This window comes from Hypomesus nipponensis, chromosome 6 (assembly GCF_054491055.1).
Source record: "Hypomesus nipponensis isolate SF chromosome 6, ASM5449105v1, whole genome shotgun sequence".
Taxonomy (NCBI): Eukaryota; Metazoa; Chordata; class Actinopteri; order Osmeriformes; family Osmeridae; genus Hypomesus; species Hypomesus nipponensis.
The window spans coordinates 14,812,912-14,832,870 of record NC_140366.1 but is presented as its reverse complement, the minus strand read 5'-3'; the positions used below and the strand labels follow the sequence as shown (position 1 = coordinate 14,832,870).

The window sequence follows — 19,959 nt, the reverse complement described above, 5'->3', positions numbered from 1 at the left end:
GATGTTTCAGGAATCTGCTTAGCCTAAAACCACTGTAAAAGTGTAGTTATTTAATAAGTACTTTTTTTGGTTTGGTGTATACATATACAAGTTATTGCAGTACAGTTGTGTACAAAGTACATTTCAGACAGCATGATGGATTGAAAAACATGTAAAAGATGGGTAGAAAATCTGTTACATTTTGATCCAGCCAGGGACATGGTTCTTTAAGGCAGATGATGTATGGAGCTAGTAATCTTTAAGAAACAACTTTTCAGTCATCGCTCAACAAACCTTTAGTGTTAAAAAATGTTTGGTTTGTCTATCAATTCATCGTCTTGTAATTAATCTGTGCAATCATGCTTGATAAATACATATTAGTTCAACAATATGAGGTCATATACAGTCTTAAATCTACAAAATGTATAAATCATCCAGGTGCCTTGGCCAATCATCCACAATCACACTGCAACCATAGTTAACATGTTAAAAGAACACAAGCTAAAATATGTTCAATGACGATGACAACTGATGCATACAATCAAGTATTTGTATGTACTATATACATCTATGTATATAAACACATCCTAGGAATCAAACTTATGCTAATCATAACATTCCTACCAAGAAATGACATGCCCAGGCATGGTTCAGATTGACAAAAGTTTTTGAATGATTGTTTTACATTGGACCATCACTCACAACATGCAAGGCTGAGAGTGGCACACAGGTAAAGTGAGTGAGTGAACTTGTATTGACTTGCTAATAACCTCCACTGACAACTAATCTCACTGGTTGATGAGTAAGGTATGGTGGGTCAGATGGAAGACTGAAGCAGAGTGATGAAGGTACGCTGGGTCAAATGGAAGACTGGAGGAGAGTGAGTAAGGTACGCTGGGTCAGATGGAAGACTGGAGCAGAGTGATGAAGGTACGCTGGGTCAAATGGAAGACTGGAGCAGAGTGATGAAGGTACGCTGGGTCAAATGGAAGACTGGAGCAGAGTGATGAAGGTACGCTGGGTCAAATGGAAGACTGGAGCAGAGTGATGAAGGTACGCTGGGTCAAATGGAAGACTGGAGCAGAGTGATGTTGGTTCCTGGTATGAGGTTCTCATCCTTCCCATCAATTAGATGATCCCACTGGTTGAAGTCTTTCTGAAGACCTGCAAAACAATTCCATTTTTGATAATCAGCATTTGAAATTATATCCCAGTGGTGACACAGGTTTTGCTTTATTAACCAAATGTACTTTTTAATTTAACAGATGCTTTTATCCAAATGACAAAATATAGGCTACAGAGGATGTTTTTTAGTGGGGTTTAGCGATGTCGACATGACTGAGAATAGAGACATTCCTGATCACCCATGGCCATATATGAGGGAGATGTTTGAAATTGTCATCATCAAAAAGGATTCCTGGCAAATGTGCTGAGTGTCTATAGTGTCCTTTTGTATTAATATAATGTGAGGTCCAGTGACCTGCTTGATACCAAAACAGGTGTAGTAATGGCTACTTTTTTATTTTGTCAGAGCCCACACTTATCTACTTTAACGAGTGAAAAGGTGTAGTCATTACTTCCACTTAATAAGACCAGGGTCTTATTAGCATGAGTATCTGTACTTCTACTTGTGTGAAGGATGTGTGTACTTTTGCCAACTCTGCTTCCTTCTCACCCAAGTGTCTTTGCAGGAAAGCTAGACAAGCTTTGTTACAGAGGTCCATGGCAATCAGGGGGTCAATCTCTCCTTTCAGTTTAAGGATCTTTCCAATCCAGTTTCCTGTTAGAAAGGTGAAATCTGGGAAGCTCTGGTGGACTGTCCCCCTGCAGAGGAAGCATAGAGATGTGATCCAAAATCAAACATGATAGACATTTACAAATGCAAAAAAATATTAAAATAAATGACTTAATTAAATGATTTCTAAATTGTGTTAATATCATGATCCTAAGCCACTAAAGGTGCCATTCTAAGTTGGTTGCTCTGTCGGTGAATAAACAGGAGGGGGATCTTTCGGACGCTATGAATGCATGCTCGAGTAACCAACAAAATCACAGATGCCTGTCCTTGACCCACAAACTGAAACTTGTTGGCCAAACTCCTACATTTAGGCTTTTATGTGTAACTGGGGGCTGGAGCCCCCCCAAAGAGTCAGGTGGCAGAGCGGTTAGGGAATCAGGCTACTAATCTGAAGGTTGCCAGTTCGATTCCTGGGCCATGCCTAGATTCGCCCCTGGTACCACGTACAGTATGAGCATGCTACCTTATAGTAATCATTTTCCTCTGAATGACAGCGGAGTCCAGTTTTCTCATTCGGCTGATGTTACCCGCCCACTGGAACTTCTCAGAGTTTATGAAGAAGATGGGCTGCTTCACTCTGGGGTAGATCTCATCATCCAGGGGAAACATCCACGCATCCAAAGCAATTCCGCACCTGCACAGGTCAAAGGGAAAATATTAAGAGATGTGTGGTATGTTAAGTTGAACAATGTCCATGGACTGACCGTGCACAGACCCTATACACAGAAAGCCTAATGTTTCCACCTAAATATACCTGAATTTGACATCCCCCTTGCAAAGAGCTTCAACTACAGTTGCTCCCCCAAAAGAATGCCCCATCACTGCTATCCGACAGAGGTCCATGGAGTTCTGAGGGAGAAGAGGGGAAGAGAAGAGAGGAATGTGGAAAAGAGAGGAGGGGACGAGAGGGAGGTGGAAAAGAGAGGAAGAGAAGAGAGGGAGGTGGAAAAGAGAGGAGGGGAAGAGAAGATAGGGAGGTGGAAAAGAGAGGAGGGGGAGAGAAGAGGGAGGTGGAAAAGAGAGGAGGGGAAGAGAAGATAGGGAGGTGGAAAAGAGAGGAGGGGAAGAGAAGATAGGGAGGTGGAAAAGAGAGGAGGGGGAGAGAAGAGGGAGGTGGAAAAGAGGAGGAAGTCAGTCGGTCAGGACAAACAAGGACAAACAAGGACTTCACACTGGAGGAAGTAGTTCATGAGGTTTCAACACATGTACGCTGATGATTGCAAGAACTAATGCTGACACATTCTGTAATCTGTAAGGACCAACCGAATTATGACACTTGAGGTTTACCTCTAAAGTTGTCCAGTCAAACTCTGTCTGCAGCACGTTCTCCACCGAGTTTCCTGAGTGAATTTCAATAAGTCTGTCCAAGGCTTGGATGCATTCCTCTGCACGATGTTTCACCTGAAAAAAAAAATGACAAAAAAAAAACAGGCCAAGTCAAGTGATGAATTATGAATTAAATGTATTTTTCGGAATATCAACAGAATCATGCTCTTGAGGGTTTCGGTTGGGCTAGGTGGAGTACTATTTGCGTATGTGAAGCTCTCTGTAACATCGTTTGAAAAAAGGGCCATACAAAAAGTTTGATTTGACGAACCTGTTTATTCCTGAGAGGGAATTCCAACTCCCCAGGCTTCAGAGATCTGTAGTACATCCACTCCTCCACCAGGTTCTCAGGCACGTGTGGAGGGCCTTTTGGAGAAGTCTTGCCCTTCCCTTCATGAGAATCAGGCTTCTCATGGTAGAAGTATGTAGCAGATGCTGATTCATCCCTTGATTAAAACAAGACGAAAAAACACACCTCTATACCTGTAAGCCTTCATATTTGTTTTGTTTTTTGTATTGTCAAGTGCACAGACCAACACAAGGTCAGACTAGGCACTGAAATTCTTGGACAAGACAACGCATAGCTTTGGTGTTCGTATTCTTTCATGTTTGTTTATGTTGGATCCGTGGATCAGGAAGATACATTTTTTTATATATCATCTATAATTAGTATATGGTGGATGTTTTCTTGTTCTAGATAAGAGACACAAATAAGACATGACAAAATACGCACATGCTTAAATGTAAATACAAAAATAAAAATGTTGAACTGGGTCAAACTGGAACAAGATGAGGCTTAACCTAAACTATAGTGTGCGGCTTTAGGCCGAACTACCATCCCCCATGCAGGTCATTGCTACATGGTCTCTGTAGTCCATACCGGTAAAAATGTGATGACTTGGTATGTACCATTGTCCATGCAACCTTTCCACCCATAGCCTAAAATAAACAATAAACGTCCTGTGGGGAAAGGAGGGGGGCACAGTGTACCTATTGTAAATGTTTTGTTATTGTTAACATGACTACACCGACCGTCTAATGCAATCTCTTCCATGTCTGTTTATTAGGCTCATACCAATGTATTGTATTGTGAAATAGCTTTGAATGAAGTGGTGATGGGTAGCAGAGACAAAGGACAATAGCCTACCTGTGCTCCACGGATGCCACTATGAATCCATGGGACGCCAATTCGGCACATATGGCTGAATATAAGGTTCTGTAACGCAGAAAACAGACAAAGCCTTCTGAATGTACTTTTTGCAATAATGATAAGGGTAGGGTCTGGTACTGAAGCTAGAGCAGCTAGCAAGGCAACGATTACATGATTCCAAATAGGAGAATAACTGATATAAAGTGTGTGCGTACATTGTGTGGCAAAAAACGATTAAATAGATATGTAAATGTACCTGAAAGCTCCGAGGCCATGGGAGAAGACTACTACTGGGCATTTCTCATTTGACTTAAATGGAGCATTCAAGGCTGCAGGTATTTTGTAGGAACCTTTCGAATAGATCAAAATGAGTGTCAATTAAAGTCTCAAATCGGTAAAAAAAAAATATTAAAAAAAATTATATATATATATATATATATATATATATATATATATATATATATATATATATATATATATATATATATATATATATACACACACATTTGGAAGAACTATGGCAAAAGTTTATTCAAATGTTTTTTTACCAAAGAGGTAATTGAAAATCCTGTCACTTATGGTTCTATTGATTTTCATGAAGTCCGCCAGCCCATCGAAATACTCGTGTCTTGGGATCCAGTCAGGCGTGTCTGGATTCTCTGTCTCGGCACAGGGATAATACAGACGAAAAAACGTGCCCTATCGACAACAGTTGATAATATTATATTCGAGCGACGCATTTCATCTGTTAAAGGCTGTTTGTCTTCATATGATTCATAACCGGTAATTTAACTCGTGGCTGCCAAGGATGGGTTAAGGTTAGAACTGCTATTACGTTTAGGCAAGAGTAGGCTACTTCTTCTCTTTTCTCAGAACATTTTCACTTGTAAACAACATAAAACAATGTGTTACCTGCACAGTGTGATCCATCATGAAATCAGTGCATCCAACTGGATTGGGCCCCTTCGCCCGGGGGATTCCCAGGTTATTGCTGCAGTTATTTCCCATTGCTAATAAACTTAGCTTACCCCTATGATCTGTGAATGGGAGACGATTCGGGATCGTCAGTTGAGAGGATTGCTTCTAGCATTCCCTAACTTTTAGTGCCATGACAATTTTGTCAGAATCTTTAAATGTTACTAGCATGTCAGGGAAAGCAATCTGCTTGTTACAGTACTGTAGTTGTACGAGCTCTGTCAGTTAAATTGTCATCTCAGTAGTATTAGCGTTAAGTCATGTGTGAAGCGAAGCTAGCTAAAGCCATCACTGTCTCAAAATGACCTCAAGTCAACTAATGACACGACGAACCACATTAAGTAACTATGATACACACTTAAGCGATCCATACCTGTCCTTGACCACTCGTAAAACTTCTTTGCTACCGATTGTATGAGTCCTCCATTAACGAACATGAACTTCTGGAGGTGTAGGTTAGCTACCTGTTAGCTAGCCTGGTTAGCTAACGCCTACTAAAACAAGCCAGCCGCTATAGAGTGGCACAACGGGTGTTGAGCAACATTTGGCCAATCTTCTGCGGGAGTGGCTTGGCAGGTAGCTGGCGTAGATCCTTCCTGCTAGGTAGAACCAAGAATGTTGTAATATCGCTCCGACAGAACGAATAACCCACTAACAAAATAGCTGGTAATGTCATGACGTTAGCTAGACAGGGTCTGCCTGTGTGGCCACGTGCCTTTGTTGATTTGTCTTGTGGTCGGCTGCTGCAGTCTGGGTTGGCCGCTGCTATAAAGTAATGCATGTTGGAAAAAGAATAGGAAAACATGTTGGTCTATATAGCTCAAACCAACTGTCTTCTTTATTTTCACTAAATGTACTTTGACATATGAACATGTTATATTCCAATGCTGTAGGGGGCAGTATATGTGAAAATGACTATTTACACAATGTGGGACAAAACAAGAAACGGAGCAGCCTACATGAAATTGATGCTACATGATCGAAGCTACTGGAGTGGAAGCTACCTAGCAAACAGCTTCTAAGATGAAACTGGTGAGTGTAGCTACAGCTGTTGCAATTTTCATACCGTTTTATTTGGATGCTAAAAACCAAGACCAAACTATCTTTCAGCTTGGTAGCTAGGCTGCCAGCTTACTACTAGCTAGCGTTCTCGCGTTGTTGTTTGCATTTATGCTTTCTTAAATAGTATGTGTCTAATTTTATATTTGTTGTCTGCTGTTAGTACTGCCTATCTGGACACCCTACATTGCCATGCAATGTTCTCAAATTTAAATCCACCACCATCATGTTGGACTGTGGGCTGGATACCACGTCTGTCCTCAACTTCCTTCCCCTTCCTCTGGTGCACAGGTGAGTGTGGGTCTATTGGCAGGCCATAAAAAGCAGTATTCGTCATATCCATTAACACGACGCTACATTTGTGCTTTACTTTTCCTATAACTATTCCTACTGCCTATGCTTTCTCCTTTCTTTCAGTCCAAGGCTCTCCAAACTACCTGGTTGGATTTCCAAAGACGGCACGGTTAACCTGCAGAAGGTATTACGAAATTGTGTACCCAAGTTATCCACGTTTTGATTACTATGTATTCAACTGATGTTGTTCCTGTCGGTCTTTCAGGAACTCAAGGAGTGTTCAGGTCGTGTGTTTGTGGACTCACAGCCAGAGTTCTGTCTCCCAGAGGTAAAACAATTAAGTTGTACAGCCTTTACCTTCTGAATAAATAGTAGATGTTATACTATGTACAAAATTGTTATCATATATAATCAACCAGTTTATCATATATAATCAACCACCAAACCAGCTGTAAGACAAACTACACAGCACTGTACACACAGTGTTTGTTTCACCCCCTATGTGCAGATTGATTGTACTATAATGTATTCATTACAGACAGTTAGCCATACTTTGAATATTCCACTTAAGTTCAGATCATCATTACGGGTCTCTGATAACAGCTGTTTACTTTTCACTTTCTCTCTTCCCTCTGTCTTCCTCAGAAAGAGCTGCTTGACTTATCCACCATTGATGTCATATTGATTTCTAACTATCACTGTATGATGGCCCTCCCCTACATCACTGAACACACCGGTTTCACTGGAACAGTGTACGCCACAGAGCCAACTCTCCAGATAGGCAGGTGAGGGGAATGACATCATCACAGTAACAGCTCTGGAGAATATGTATCATCAAACAGAGTTTGAGTGAGAGTTTGAACTTGAGAGATCACTCGACTTCAACATTTTCAGATTGCTAATGGAGGAGCTGGTGAATTTCATGGAGAGGGTACCCAAGGCTCAATCTGCCGTCTGCTGGAAAAATAAGGAAATACAAAGGTATGCAAATCTTAAAATATGCTAAGATTGTCTCCTGGTTGGGGTCTACCAACTGTTTTGGGTCATTCTGTGTAATTTTGTGTTTGTAGGCTGCTACCTGGACCACTAAAAGATGTTGCTCATGTGTGGGCATGGAAGCGAAGCTACAGCATTCAAGAGGTCAACTCTGCTCTCAGCAAAGTCCAGCTTGTAGGCTACTCCCAGAAAGTGGTGAGTTTCCTCCTGAAAACATTCAGCACAACACCCATACTAACCATAGAGATGCTTATTTGATTGTGTTGCTTTGTGTAATAATAATGCAGTACGTTAAGCAGACACTTTGCAACCTCTTGATCTGCAGTCAAAAGCTGTACTGACTTAAAATATATCCAATATCTTTGCTGTCCAGGAACTGTTTGGTGCCGTGCAGGTCACGCCCCTCAGCTCCGGCTACTCATTGGGCAGCTCAAACTGGATCATCCAATCCCATTATGAGAAAGTGTCCTATGTGTCTGGATCCTCCCTTCTCACCACTCATCCTCAGGTGAGTCTCACACACTCAACCACTGGACTGTTTATTGTGTACATTTTCAGATGTGGTACATTTGGCTAAATCTTGAACTTCAAAGAGGGAAAGATATTAATTTGAATAAAGCATAAACTGTATTTTCACATAACTGGAAAAGTGTTGTTGTACAGGATATTAATGTAAGTATACCTCAACATATCCCTTTTCCAGCCAATGGACCAGAGCTCACTGAAGAACAGTGATGTTCTCATCCTGACTGGCCTTACTCAAATGCCAACTGCCAACCCAGATGGCATGCTGGGAGATTTCTGCAGTAACCTGGGTAAGTAGGCTTTGAACTGAATATCTGTCCTAGCTACCCAACAATGGGACCCTGAAGATTTCTTAAAATCTCTTTTATTTGTGTTGTGTGATTCTAGGAAATAATTTTTCAACGTTCATTTTCATTTATTGGGAACTTTTATCCATAGCGACATACAGAGGGGGATTTCAACCTGTGACCTCTTGATCTGCAGTCAAATGTTCTACTGCTGATCTATACCCATTCTTTAACACAAACATGTACAGTCGTATAGAATGAGCCGAGTTTGCAAACAAAGACACACAGGAGTCTGCAAAAACTCCACTGAGGAACCAACTGAAACAGAACGATGCTTGAGTGTCTCCACTGGCCAGTCTTTCACTTGGTGTGACCGAACTGTCCACTGTTGTTTGCAGCCATGACTATTCGCGCAGGGGGCAACGTGCTGGTGCCTTGCTACTCCTCTGGAGTGATCTACGATCTTCTGGAGTGCCTGTACCAGTTCATAGAGAACGCCAACCTCGGAAACACACCTTTCTACTTCATATCCCCCGTGGCCAACAGCTCCCTGGAGTTTTCACAAATCTTCGCTGAGTGGTCAGCATATCTACATTTAAAAATTTCATTTGATAAGTTTGGCAGATGCTTTTATACAAAGCTACATATAAATGCCCTGAGCTTTGGAAGAACATAAGATAGAATATGTGAACAGATAATAAGGCAGTAGCTAATTTACTTATTGTGACTAACATACTCACACAGGAAATCCTTGATTTCTCCTTGTGTACAGTGTTTGTGTGCTAGTTTTTGGCATACGTTCCCTTCTTTACCAGCTTGTCTTCTCTTTAATTCAGGCTCTGTCACAACAAACAGTCAAAGGTCTATCTTCCAGAACCTCCTTTTCCTCATGCAGAGGTAAGACCAGAAACAGTTTACTTATTATTAGTATTCAGTTACAAGAGCCCTTTGGTCCCTAATTGGGCCAAACTCTAATAGTTAAATCTCTTTAATCGGTCTGTTTAGCTGATCCAGACCAACAAGCTGAAGCACTACCCCACCATCCATGGCAGCTTCAGCAGCGAGTTCCGTCAGCCATGCGTGGTGTTTACCGGTCACCCTTCCCTGCGTTTTGGTGATGTGGTTCACTTCTTGGAGCTGTGGGGGAAGTCCAGCCTCAACACCATCATCTTCACTGGTGAGATTAATAAACCTGTATTGCAGGAAAAACATCTCTCTCTCACACACACACACACACACACACAATGGCCTATGTCTTTGTGTTTTAGTTTGACCTGTACCAATTGAAATGTGTGTATGCTCGGGATTGAAGATTTAATTGAAAAAGGATAATCAAAGGGGGTCGTGCACTGAATTTGTCAGTTATAATTGTCAAACCATCAGTACACTTTATTCACTGTAGTTAAAAGACTGTGTGTGACCCTGTTTTTCAACCTCCCCAGAGCCCGACTTCTCCTACCTAGAAGCCCTGGCCCCCTACCAGCCCCTGGCCATGAAGTGTGTCTACTGCCCCATCGACACACGCCTCAACTTCCACCAGGTGTCCAAGCTCCTCAAGGAGGTCCAGGTATCCACCGCACACCTCTAATACCCTCATTTTATCTATATCAGATTGGAATCGATTCAGAAAGTAGTTGGGGTGAGTTTGTTTTGAAAAGTGATGGTTGCAGCACCACAGGCCCATACATGTGCTCTCTCATTTGTGCTCCACACAGCCCCTCCATGTGGTGTGCCCAGAGCAGTACACCCAGCCTCCCCTGGCCCAGCCTCATCGCTCAGACCTGATGCTAGAGCTGCAGCCTGCTCCCATGCCATACCGGCGCTGTTCTGTCCTGAGCCTGCCCTTCAGACGGCACTACGAACGCATCCAACTGCTGCCTGAGGTGGGGACTAACGTTGATCAATACTTAATTTTTTTACGGTATACATTTATACTATTTATGCCCTCAATAAAAAAGTATTTATTGAGGGTATAAAGGCTCTTGTTCTGCAGTCAAATACTGAGTTAACACCACTGAGTAATGCTCACCCAATAAAGAAGATGTTACTGGTTTAATGGTGCTGCAGACCTTTGTGTCAAAGGGAGACCCGGCCCAAATAGCCTCAGGTTGTGTGTGTCCTGTGTTCTGTAATGAGTTGAAGGTGTTATTCTACAGTTGGCCCGGTCCCTTGTCCCCTCTGAGATCAAGCCTGGCATCTCTGTTGCAACAGTGTCGGCTGTCCTACAGTCCAAGGACAACAAACACATGCTCCAGGTAATACAAGATTGGGGTACGCATTTATGAAAGGAAAATAATTCAGACCGAGTACATTTAAGTCATTTAATTTGTTATATACATAATAAATGCAGTTTAGCTGCTTTTAAATTGATTAATTATGAATACAGAAAATATAAGTTGTCTTGGAATTCACTTGAATTTTAGACTTTCATCATAAAGTGATGTGCGATCAGTTGTGTGTGTACAACTGATCTGTCTTTGATCTCTGTGCATGGCCAGTCGGTGCCCAAGCCCCCTCCCGTGCCCCCTAGTAAGAAGAGGAAGAGGGTGATGGAGGAGCCCCCAGAGCTGCTGGCCCCCAAACCTCTCCTCAGTGGAGCAATCCCCCTGGAGGCCTTCCTGGCTGCCCTCCACAAGGTGAGTCTTGTCAAAGCTTTCTGACTGCTAGCAGTACTGCTGGATTTCCTATTCTTTTATTCCATTCTCCTAATCAGTGCACGTATTACTTCCATCCCCGTAACCCCATCATATCATACACACCATTTCTGCTTTCATCCATAGCGACATACAGTGGTGGTGCGGGGGGGGAGGACCACTGAGCCACAACCATTTAGTTTGCTTCTGTCCTCTGCAGCACGGTATCACAGAGGTGAAGGTGGAGGAGACGGCAGACGGCCACATGCTCCACCTCCAGGCCGAGGACACTCTGATCCAGCTGGAGGAGGACGGGACGCACATCGTGTGCGACAACAACGAGACGCTACGCACTACCCTGCGAGACCTGGTGCTGAGGTTCTTACAGAAGCTCTGAACCCTGACCTCAACATCCCCTTCTCCCTCCCCGTCTGTACCTCCCTCATCCTTCACGACTGAGTAACAGCTGGTCCTTGTCCTTCCTCTGTGCTCTATTAATACCTAAGAGAAGTTTGGACTTGGGAAGTGTTTAGGTTGACTCAGTATTTGTGGTCAACCCATATTGTTGTGTGTTACCGTTATCTTACAGTTAATATTTGTAAAATAGCTTTTTTGTAATAAAATTCCAATTTGGAATATGTATTTTTAGACTTAACTAGAACCTCAGCTTTGGTGTTTCTTATGTGAACATGGAACATTGTTAGACTTCTATTTGGGGTTTTGGCAGGTAACACTAGACGAAAGCAAAAGGTGCCTTAAATAGATTAAATCCAACAGTTGGTTAAGATGATAATCCTCAATACAAAAGTTTTTCTAAGGACACATTGCATCTTTCTGTACTATTGTGCAGGCGGACCGAAAAGGCTTCAGTTACATTGACATTTAGCAGACGCTCTTATCCAGAACAACTTACAGTAAGTACAGGGACATTCCCCCAAGGCAAGTAGGTTGAAGTGCCTTGCCCAAGGCCCGATTCCCTACCTGCTCAGCCATCTGACCCCCCATATAGAGTTATAACATCGTGTCTGAGCACTATTTACAAGCAAAGGATAGGGTTCCAGGATAATCATCGCAAAATATTTAATTCCATGATTCTTCAGTTTACATGCTGCTAAAATACATATATTTTCGATGTACATTGACTTAAATATACAGCGTTCTACACAAGGGTAGCTTGGATAACACAGATGTACTATATGCAGAAGATGGAAAGGGTGTTGTGTAGGAAAAGTGGTTGTGAAGTTAGTGTGAGCAAATTAACTCTTTTCTTCCCTTCATTTGTCATGTTAACAGATACTACAGAATTTGTCAGAAAAAAACTGCTTCCCTTACATTGGGAGCTATCTGTAAGCAGGAATACAAGTTTGTGAAGTGTTTAACCAGTTTAAAACAGCTACAAGTGGCAGTGCGTCTGAGAGGACACTGGTGCTTGTCCACCAGATCTCCTTGGTAACCTGAGGGCAGTTTGGTCTTCAGCAGGTCGCATGACGCACCTTCACACACGGAGGTTTATGTGAACTTCAGGTCAATGTCAGCTGTTTCTCTAACCTATAGGCTCTTGTAGATCTGAGGGGCCGGAGCAGGTACAAGCGACATTCTACCAGACTTGTAAAACATTAAACTGAAATCAAACAAACAAAACGACATCGCTTGAGAAGGGGTTTTCGCCACATCGATCTACAGAAGTGTCTAACAGGTCAGTGTCCATGTGGGTTTGATTGGTGACGAGTAGTTACAGTCAACCTCCGGATTTGTATTGGTGCCCATTTCTACTTGGACTGCTTCTCTGCGTCCATCAGTGCAGAGCGGATACCAAGCTTCTGAAGCTCCTCCACCAAGTCTCCACTCTGGTGCATCTGTAACAGGATATCACAACCCCCGACAAACTCCCCATTGAAGTACACCTGAGGGATGGTGGGCCAATTTGAGAAGCTCTTCACGCCTGTGGGAGACAAGGTTTACTGTGAATTACTTATTGTTGCGTATAGTTAAATGCTCATACATTGGTCATAAAATTACCGTGATTCATTGACCAGTATTTCAACATTTGAGCTGTAAAATTAATTTCAAATGACAAGTCTGGTACACTGTACATGACTGTCAAGCAAGCAAAGCCTTTGTCATAGCTTCCTTGTTTTTTGCAAGTTTACGCAAGTAGAGTTTACGCAAGTAGAAAGCCACCGGCATTTTTCTTGGTATTTTCAACAGTTGTAACTAGTCAGGCACATCATGTCCAGCTTTCTACATGTAGGCCCACCACCACGCCCATGGGCCGGCTGCAGAATACTGATAAAACGTTAGGCATAAAAAGCTACAGTACAACTACAGCACCTTCAAGTCAAGAACCAAAAACAGACAACACAAAAACGTTTTGTAAACGTTGTCGTTAAGCTTAGGCTAGTCTTGGCTAACAAGCCCAAAACGTCATGAGTTTTAGCATGAATTCACACAGACATCAAAACCCAACAAGCAAAACAACATGCTAGTAGTATAACAACAACTTGTCACACTGACCTTGTCTCAGATCCTGGTCGTCCAACACGTTGTAAGAAGCATAGTCATCCACTCCATGCATCCGGAGGATTTGAACTACGGCATTGCTGAAGCCACACATCGGCTGTGCGGGTGTACCTTTCATAAACACAACAACTTTGTCTTTCTTTACCATGTCACCAAGGTCTTTATGTTGGTCTGCCGCACACATTAGCCGGGCGGACACAAACGACACATGTCCATCAGCTTGCTTTGGCAGATACGCCAACGAAGTTGCCCGCAGACAACGAACAGTCGACCTAAGGAGGTTGTTCATGTTTTCAGTCGACGTCAAACGAGAAATTGAATCACAAATTAAGAGATTTTATGTTAACTATCGCCCTTTGACACACCACACAATTTACAGTCGCGACACAAACATTCTACTCCTCAGTAAGTCAAGGATGGAAGGAAGTAATATGTAAGAACGATCATTCATTGGACTTTACAAAGTCAGGCTCCCGTGTCATTGGTTAAATATTACGTCAATCACTTCGCTTACGCAAGTTCTAAAATTGATTTAAACCGAAGTTAAATTATTAGTATAAAACAAAAATCGTACAAATTATTTAATAAATGTGTCTATATCATAGGCAGAATAACATATACAACAATGAGGCAAGAAAAAATAACATGTCATTATCAAACGGTATGTTAGGTGTGTTTCCGGGGTGATATGCATATAAACGCGTGTCTAAACCATACAGTAAGAATTCGTTGTTGACGCATTCACTCTGAATTCAACTGAAGGAAGCTGTATGTAAGTATTTCAGGTTTTGCCGTAGAACATAATTGTTTGTCTTGCCAGACAATGGAAATTCCCGCAAATGCTTTAGTGCTCTATGCCTAAACATGAAGAACGTTTTTGTAGTAAGCACGACTATCACAGTCCCTCAATTGCTATCTTGTGATGTAGCTCCAAACAAAGAAAATTGTTGGCAGCCGAACAAGGTAGCATAAAGTAAAGTCAAAGAAGCTAAGGCGTGACTTCTGGAGTCTCAGGAGTTTCACGTGCGATGTTCCTAGTACATTTCTCCGTAGGGAATCCCTGCTTTCCACGGTGGTGACGGTGCCGTTTAGTAACCGTCACCTTTCTTGAAGCAGGCAGAGAAAGCATTGTGCGGGGGCCAGATATTGATTGACAGGAAGAGCTGTACCTGACAAACAGTTCGGCCTCCACATCGTCTATCTCAGTGGTTCTCAACCCCTGGTCCTCAAGTACCCGCTGTCCTGAATGTTTTAAATATTTCACTGTTCCAACACACCCCATTTAAATGAGTGGTTAACAAATTCTGCATAACTACATAACGACCCATTCATTTGAATCAAGTATGTTGGAGTAGGGAAACATCTAAAACATGCAGGACAGGGGGTACTTGAGGACCAGGGTTGAGAACCACTGGTCTCACCAGGGCCACCACACCTGTTCTGAATTTCCATTATTGCATTATCCTCAATCATTCGAAAATAATGTATCTACTTTTTTTTTAAATAACAGGTTAGAGACCCACTTTTCCCAAAGCAGAAAATTATAACAGGTAATTAATTAACCAAGCAAGAAATTGCCCAATATTACATTTTTTAATGGGTCACCTAATATTTCTGTATGGGTGTGCTTCTTTTCCAGGAAAAGCTGAACACCTCTGGGCTTCAACTGACCAGATACCCAATAGTAAAAGGCCTCTTTGTACACCAATTGCCTGTAAATTTGTTTAAAAATAAAGTTGTTTTCCATCAAAATGCGCAAGTGTTTCAGATGCAATGAGAAACCTGGTGGAAAGTTGCACTTGACGAGGCATCATTATCACTCCAAGCATCTGACATGCGCTTGTGACATGGCAGAAGCAAAAGTATAACTGTTTCTTCATCCACTAAATAATTGGGTGGATGGTGAGATGTAGGAGGAGATTCGGCGTGTTGAGGCAAGGTACTTAGCTGCTTATCACTATTTCACAATCTCTTTCACTGAGCTTCTCTCACCTTACAGTCATACTCCACCGTCTTGGGAGTTTTGTCACACAGGTTCTAGGGGAACATTTAATTGTTCTGGGCAGTCTTGCAGTACTAGTTCAGGTAAGGCTGTTGCCTTTTGGTGAAGCGCTTGTCATGAGATGTCTTTAATGGAAAGGCACCTGGATAAGAGCCTATTTGATCAGGGGGAATTCACTGGACAGGCTAATGTTGGTGTACTCAAAGGTAATTGCATTGACCAGAAAATGGGATGTTGAAGTGACTGTTAACTTTAATCTCTAATCTTGTTTTGTTTTTTTACAATGTAATTCTTTACAACTTTTGTGTAAATACTTTTTAGACACTGTCCTTTGCTTGGTGACATCTCATTACAAAACCAAGAAACACCATTCAAATTCATTAAAGAAAAAGGTGCATTGAAACCAAGTAAAGGCCTGCTAGTAACCCAGGGTCATATTTAAATTCAGCTTTGTGGCTGAACATATTTGCATTACCGCTCAGGTCTCATCATGTTCCCTTAATCATCTACTTGGCCTTTTACAGTCACAGTTATGTTCACTTTAATACATGTAAAGTTTCTCCAACCAAAGTGTAGAGTTGAGTTCTGCAAGTCAAGACAAACCACCTTCTTCCTCTGCCAGGTGAGAGGGAAGCTATTCAGAAAAGAACTTTCACCAGGTGGATAAACGCACACTTGGAAAAAGTAAGGCACACTCTGAAAGTTGTCTGAACACTTGTCATCTTACTTGTTGCTATGTTTTGACTTTGAATAGTCACTGGCATTGGTTCACTTAAAAGTATGATATGTCAAGTATCTGTGCAGCCAACTGAGTATCTCCTCCAGTTTCCAATAAAGGTTGAAGACCTCTTCACAGATATACAAGATGGCAGAGTGCTCCTGGCGTTACTGGAGGAGCTGTCTGGATGCAGACTGGTGAGGAATAACAGTGCTATAGGTGGACTGACTAACTATTGAAATGGAGAATGTTTCTACCCAGAGTCAATGATTATGTATGAACCTCTATCAAATTGTCAGTCTAACTGACATGTGACCGTTCTGTTTATTACATATCTACTGCTTAAGTAAACTTTTACTCTTGTGTTCTTTTGCAGTACCACAGATTCAGACCATCCTTATACCGCATCTTCCGACTCAACAACATCGCAAAGGCATTGGCTTTCCTTGACGACAGACACGTAAGTGACAACTCTGAATTTCCTTGAGCAATAGAGGGCCAGACTGGCATATTTGGCAATATATCCTTGTAGATCAAGATGTAGTTGTACTTTTTATGGTTATTTGTTTTGGTTTCTTTACAGGTGAAGCTACAGAGCATTGACGTTGTCACTATTGCTGATGGCGTTCCCTCTGCTGTTCTGGGCTTGATCTGGAATATTATCCTATTTTTTCAAGTTAAAAACGCTCTTCCTCTTTCACTCCCTCTTTCTCCCCCATGTCCCCCGTCTCTCTGACTTGTCTCACTCTCTCCCTCTTTCTCTCTCCCCTCACATTTTCTTTCCTTTCCCAACACTTTCTCTCCTTTTCAATCACTCACTCTCTCTCTCACACGCATACATTCAAAATCAGTATGTTATGGTATGTCATCTTTTTCCTCTCAGATAAAAGAGGTCACAAGTGGCCTCCAGAAACATCTCTCGTCCAGCCTCTCATCATTACCCATCAGCTGTTACCCTTCACTCTGTGACCTTTCACCTGTCATTGATGACTTCAACCACTCTAACACCCTGCCATCCAAGGGCAGGAAGGCTGCCAGCAACCAACAGCATCATGGAAAAGCTATCAAGACACTTCTGCATTGGGTACAACGACGCACATCAAAGTAAGTTAGGAGATATATACGAGAGAGTTATAAATGTGTTTCCTTGTATGATTGACTTGCCTCTTGTCTACCAGGTTTGGCGTAAGCGTACTTGACTTTGGAAAGAGCTGGAGCAGTGGTCTGGCTTTCCTAGCTCTGGTTAAATCCATAGCCCCTGGCCTGGTGGACCTGAGCAACAGCCTCTCCAGAGACCACAGAGACAATGTGAGGGAGGCTTTCATGATAGCTCAAAGCAGACTGGGAATCCCAACTCTCCTGGACCCGGACGGTGGGACAACAGCTTCCTGTTACGAGCATCGTCGCCAAACTTGCGTCAAAGAAATATAATAAACCAAGATGGATTTATATACATCAAATCAAATAGTAGTTGTATAGCTCTTTTTTTTAGAAGTAATGTCACATAGGGCTTTATCACTGGTTTGAATCTGCTGTGTCTTCTGTGTTGTCGTAGATGTGACCCGCTGTGCCCCAGATGAGAGGTCCATCATAACCTACGTGTCACAGTTTCCCGAACATTACCCTGGCCTTGATGAAGTAAGCAAATCCAAATCAGTTTGTTTGCAGGAGAAATACTATGCAGTGAAATGCTTACTTTGCAGTGTCTTCGACAGTGAAACAAGGGTTAATTAAAGTATGAAAACAGCACACTATGAACGTCAGTAAAATTGTAAAAAACAGACATGCAAAAGCCTGGGTCAGACCACTGGCTATGGGCTGGTGGTACAAAATACTTTAGGTTTATTTACAGTATGTCCCGTGTGTTCTTTCGAACACACTAATATTTTATTTCCATTACAGGACCTTCACCCTGATTTTGAATCAAGGAAAACTTTATTAACAGGGAGAGATGTCCAACCAACACCAAAGCCCCATGGCCTAACCCCAGTGGAGTCAGTTAGCTTTGAGTCTTCGTCCCCCTCTTGTGAAGAAGCACAGACCTTGTCCATACGCCAGGAGATGACCAATGAGCAGCTACCAAAGATGAAACAGACCAATGGTCCTTCAGATGAGCCTTGGCTAACCCCCGCCCACCTGCCTGAAATAACTTTTTCTAAAGTCCTTAGTGTCCCATCCCTTCATCAGTCCAAAAGTCCAACACCAGGAAGCAAATCCGCCACTGAAATCACCATTGACAGCCCTGTTTCCTTGAGGTACACTGAGTCCAGTCGCCCATTGGGTCTGAGTGCGGAGAGTGCTGACACAGGAGTGTGGTTCTGGATGGAGACGGCTCCTGAGGAGATCTCCAGCGAGCGCTGCGTAGACGAGGAGATCTTCTCCCAGAGTTCGGAGGAAGGCCTCTACATGCTATCCATGCTGGACTCAGATGAGGAGGAAGCGTACAACTACATCCTTGGTTTGAACAGGGAGGAGTGTGATGTCTTAGGGCCGTCGGATCAAGACTATGGTGAAACGCTAACATCAGGACTAACTCCTCAGCTTGCTCCAGAACTAACTCCAGGACTAACTTCTGGGATAACTCCAGGACCAACTCCGGGACTAACTCCAGAACTAACATCAGTGTCAGATCAGATGGTGGCAGACATGGAGGCTGTCCACCAGAAGGATGAACACCCAGTTCCTGAGCAGGAGATAAACAAGGCTGAAAGGGAGCAAGATGGAGGGATGAATCCAGTTAGCAATGTTAGTAAAGCTAATGTGAGGAGGATGTTTACTATGAGGATGGAGGAAGAAGACAGAAGGGGGGGGGAAGCAAAGAGGAGGAAGACCTCAAGGAAGATGGAGGAAGAACAGGTACATTCAAAGAGGAGGAGGAAAAAAAGGAGCATGCATGTCTGAAATCATATTTTGAAGTGAGGGAGGAAAAGAATGAGATGAGAGAGGTGTTGGAGGAAGAATCTGGGAGCACAGTCCTAGAGGAGGAGGAGGTTTTGAGAGGAGGGGAAGGGTCTTCTGTGAAAGACATGGTTAGAGTTCGATGGAGGTTTAGAGGAGTGGAGGACAGAACCGTGGAGGAACAAGTGGGAAGTAGCCGGCATGAACGTGAGCCTGAGAAAGAAGAGTTGGAGGAGAACACAACAGAACTAAAACGGTAAAGTAATTCTTTAAAAACATTTACCGTAGAATACAAAATATAATGGGTCTCTATTTTACATTTATATTCATTTGCACATGCTCTAATTCAAATTGGCATTCAGCTGTCTTTCTAACGGGTTCATGTTTGATGTCTCAACCTTTTAAACATTTTTTCTGACTTTTGTAATTCAATTTTGCAGCATTGGGAGAGTGTATTTGCATAATGTGGCGCCCTCTAGTGGTGAACTGGAAACACTATTCATCTTGTGGATCCTGTTCTACTGTTGTCTTCTCTTCCTGCGACTGGACCTTCGATAGCCTTCTCAGGCGCCAGTAATAAACTCTCACAGAACTGTTTACAACTCACAGTTTATTTAAAAGCAGGACATATATGTTATTTGAAAGAGATCTCGGAAGAACAATGAATGTGAACAATTGTTCCACCGTGCCTGGTAGCTGAAATGTGCTGACTTTACACTGTGTGCCTGGTACAGACAGACTGTTTCTTGACTCACCAAAATACGGTTAGAACGATGCACTTTTGACCCCTGATCTTCTG

The 19,959-nt window shown here is 42.5% G+C and overlaps 4 protein-coding genes and 1 non-coding gene across 9 annotated transcripts; 3 read left to right on the top strand and 2 right to left on the bottom strand.

Annotated features, from left to right (window-relative positions):
- Nucleotides 1-30: 30 nt before the first annotated feature.
- pla2g7 (phospholipase A2, group VII (platelet-activating factor acetylhydrolase, plasma)) lies at nucleotides 31-6,080 on the bottom strand. Its single transcript, XM_084699734.1, has 12 exons — nucleotides 5,940-6,080; nucleotides 5,602-5,820; nucleotides 5,166-5,290; nucleotides 4,802-4,952; nucleotides 4,510-4,603; nucleotides 4,251-4,319; nucleotides 3,375-3,549; nucleotides 3,065-3,178; nucleotides 2,532-2,626; nucleotides 2,241-2,411; nucleotides 1,655-1,803; nucleotides 31-1,143 (listed from the first exon to the last, which is right to left on the bottom strand). The coding sequence occupies exons 2-12, from the start codon at nucleotides 5,663-5,665 to the stop codon at nucleotides 1,043-1,045; spliced, it is 1,308 nt and encodes a 435-aa protein (XP_084555860.1). The 5' UTR covers nucleotides 5,666-5,820; nucleotides 5,940-6,080; the 3' UTR covers nucleotides 31-1,042.
- ints9 (integrator complex subunit 9) lies at nucleotides 4,899-11,688 on the top strand. Of its 4 annotated transcripts, none has more exons than XM_084699732.1 (18): nucleotides 4,899-5,036; nucleotides 6,122-6,260; nucleotides 6,451-6,578; nucleotides 6,705-6,765; nucleotides 6,847-6,909; nucleotides 7,227-7,366; nucleotides 7,476-7,562; nucleotides 7,652-7,772; nucleotides 7,951-8,085; nucleotides 8,281-8,392; nucleotides 8,788-8,968; nucleotides 9,226-9,286; nucleotides 9,395-9,566; nucleotides 9,832-9,956; nucleotides 10,105-10,272; nucleotides 10,546-10,644; nucleotides 10,888-11,025; nucleotides 11,243-11,688. In XM_084699732.1, the coding sequence occupies exons 2-18, from the start codon at nucleotides 6,252-6,254 to the stop codon at nucleotides 11,417-11,419; spliced, it is 1,977 nt and encodes a 658-aa protein (XP_084555858.1). In that variant the 5' UTR covers nucleotides 4,899-5,036; nucleotides 6,122-6,251; the 3' UTR covers nucleotides 11,420-11,688. The 4 variants fall into 4 exon arrangements, with proteins under 4 accessions (XP_084555858.1, XP_084555857.1, XP_084555859.1 ...); XM_084699731.1 differs by having other exon boundaries at nucleotides 4,932-5,071; XM_084699733.1 differs by lacking the exon at nucleotides 4,899-5,036 and adding an exon at nucleotides 5,818-5,894.
- Nucleotides 11,689-12,085: 397 nt separating this feature from the next.
- Nucleotides 12,086-13,971, bottom strand: glrx5 (glutaredoxin 5 homolog (S. cerevisiae)). Its single transcript, XM_084699737.1, has 2 exons — nucleotides 13,537-13,971; nucleotides 12,086-12,964 (listed from the first exon to the last, which is right to left on the bottom strand). Exons 1-2 carry the CDS (start codon nucleotides 13,829-13,831, stop codon nucleotides 12,792-12,794), a joined length of 468 nt encoding a protein of 155 aa, XP_084555863.1. The 5' UTR covers nucleotides 13,832-13,971; the 3' UTR covers nucleotides 12,086-12,791.
- On the top strand, nucleotides 13,930-19,762 carry LOC146287228 (uncharacterized). 2 transcript variants are annotated; one of them, XM_084699738.1, is made up of 11 exons: nucleotides 14,431-15,092; nucleotides 15,182-15,750; nucleotides 16,167-16,228; nucleotides 16,370-16,459; nucleotides 16,639-16,722; nucleotides 16,846-16,938; nucleotides 17,146-17,366; nucleotides 17,441-17,634; nucleotides 17,818-17,900; nucleotides 18,165-19,416; nucleotides 19,601-19,762. In XM_084699738.1, exons 2-10 carry the CDS (start codon nucleotides 15,666-15,668, stop codon nucleotides 19,161-19,163), a joined length of 1,911 nt encoding a protein of 636 aa, XP_084555864.1. In that variant the 5' UTR covers nucleotides 14,431-15,092; nucleotides 15,182-15,665; the 3' UTR covers nucleotides 19,164-19,416; nucleotides 19,601-19,762. The 2 variants fall into 2 exon arrangements, 1 of the variants encoding a protein (XP_084555864.1); XR_014758448.1 differs by lacking the exons at nucleotides 16,639-16,722; nucleotides 16,846-16,938; nucleotides 17,146-17,366; ... (2 more) ...; nucleotides 18,165-19,416; nucleotides 19,601-19,762 and adding an exon at nucleotides 13,930-14,314 and having other exon boundaries at nucleotides 15,053-15,092; nucleotides 15,182-16,228; nucleotides 16,370-16,437.
- Nucleotides 14,451-14,738, top strand: LOC146287229 (small Cajal body-specific RNA 13). Its single transcript, XR_014758560.1, has one exon.
- Nucleotides 19,763-19,959: the final 197 nt, after the last annotated feature.

Excerpts from the sequence above, each read along its gene's own strand:
- pla2g7 (XM_084699734.1), bottom strand. The coding sequence starts at position 5,665 with ATGTTCGTTAATGGAGGACTCATACAATCGGTAGCAAAGAAGTTTTAC. Across the intron at positions 5,291-5,601 it reads TTACGAGTGGTCAAGGACAG|ATCATAGGGGTAAGCTAAGT; the intron begins GTATGGATCGCT and ends TCCCATTCACAG. Across the intron at positions 2,627-3,064 it reads TTGACTGGACAACTTTAGAG|AACTCCATGGACCTCTGTCG; the intron begins GTAAACCTCAAG and ends CTTCTCCCTCAG.
- ints9 (XM_084699732.1), top strand. Across the intron at positions 6,579-6,704 it reads CCCCTTCCTCTGGTGCACAG|TCCAAGGCTCTCCAAACTAC; the intron begins GTGAGTGTGGGT and ends CCTTTCTTTCAG. Across the intron at positions 10,273-10,545 it reads GCATCCAACTGCTGCCTGAG|TTGGCCCGGTCCCTTGTCCC; the intron begins GTGGGGACTAAC and ends GTTATTCTACAG.
- glrx5 (XM_084699737.1), bottom strand. The coding sequence starts at position 13,831 with ATGAACAACCTCCTTAGGTCGACTGTTCGTTGTCTGCGGGCAACTTCG. Across the intron at positions 12,965-13,536 it reads CGACCAGGATCTGAGACAAG|GCGTGAAGAGCTTCTCAAAT; the intron begins GTCAGTGTGACA and ends TGTCTCCCACAG.
- LOC146287228 (XM_084699738.1), top strand. The coding sequence starts at position 15,666 with ATGTCTTTAATGGAAAGGCACCTGGATAAGAGCCTATTTGATCAGGGG. Across the intron at positions 16,460-16,638 it reads AGCTGTCTGGATGCAGACTG|TACCACAGATTCAGACCATC; the intron begins GTGAGGAATAAC and ends GTTCTTTTGCAG. Across the intron at positions 16,939-17,145 it reads ATATTATCCTATTTTTTCAA|ATAAAAGAGGTCACAAGTGG; the intron begins GTTAAAAACGCT and ends TTTTCCTCTCAG.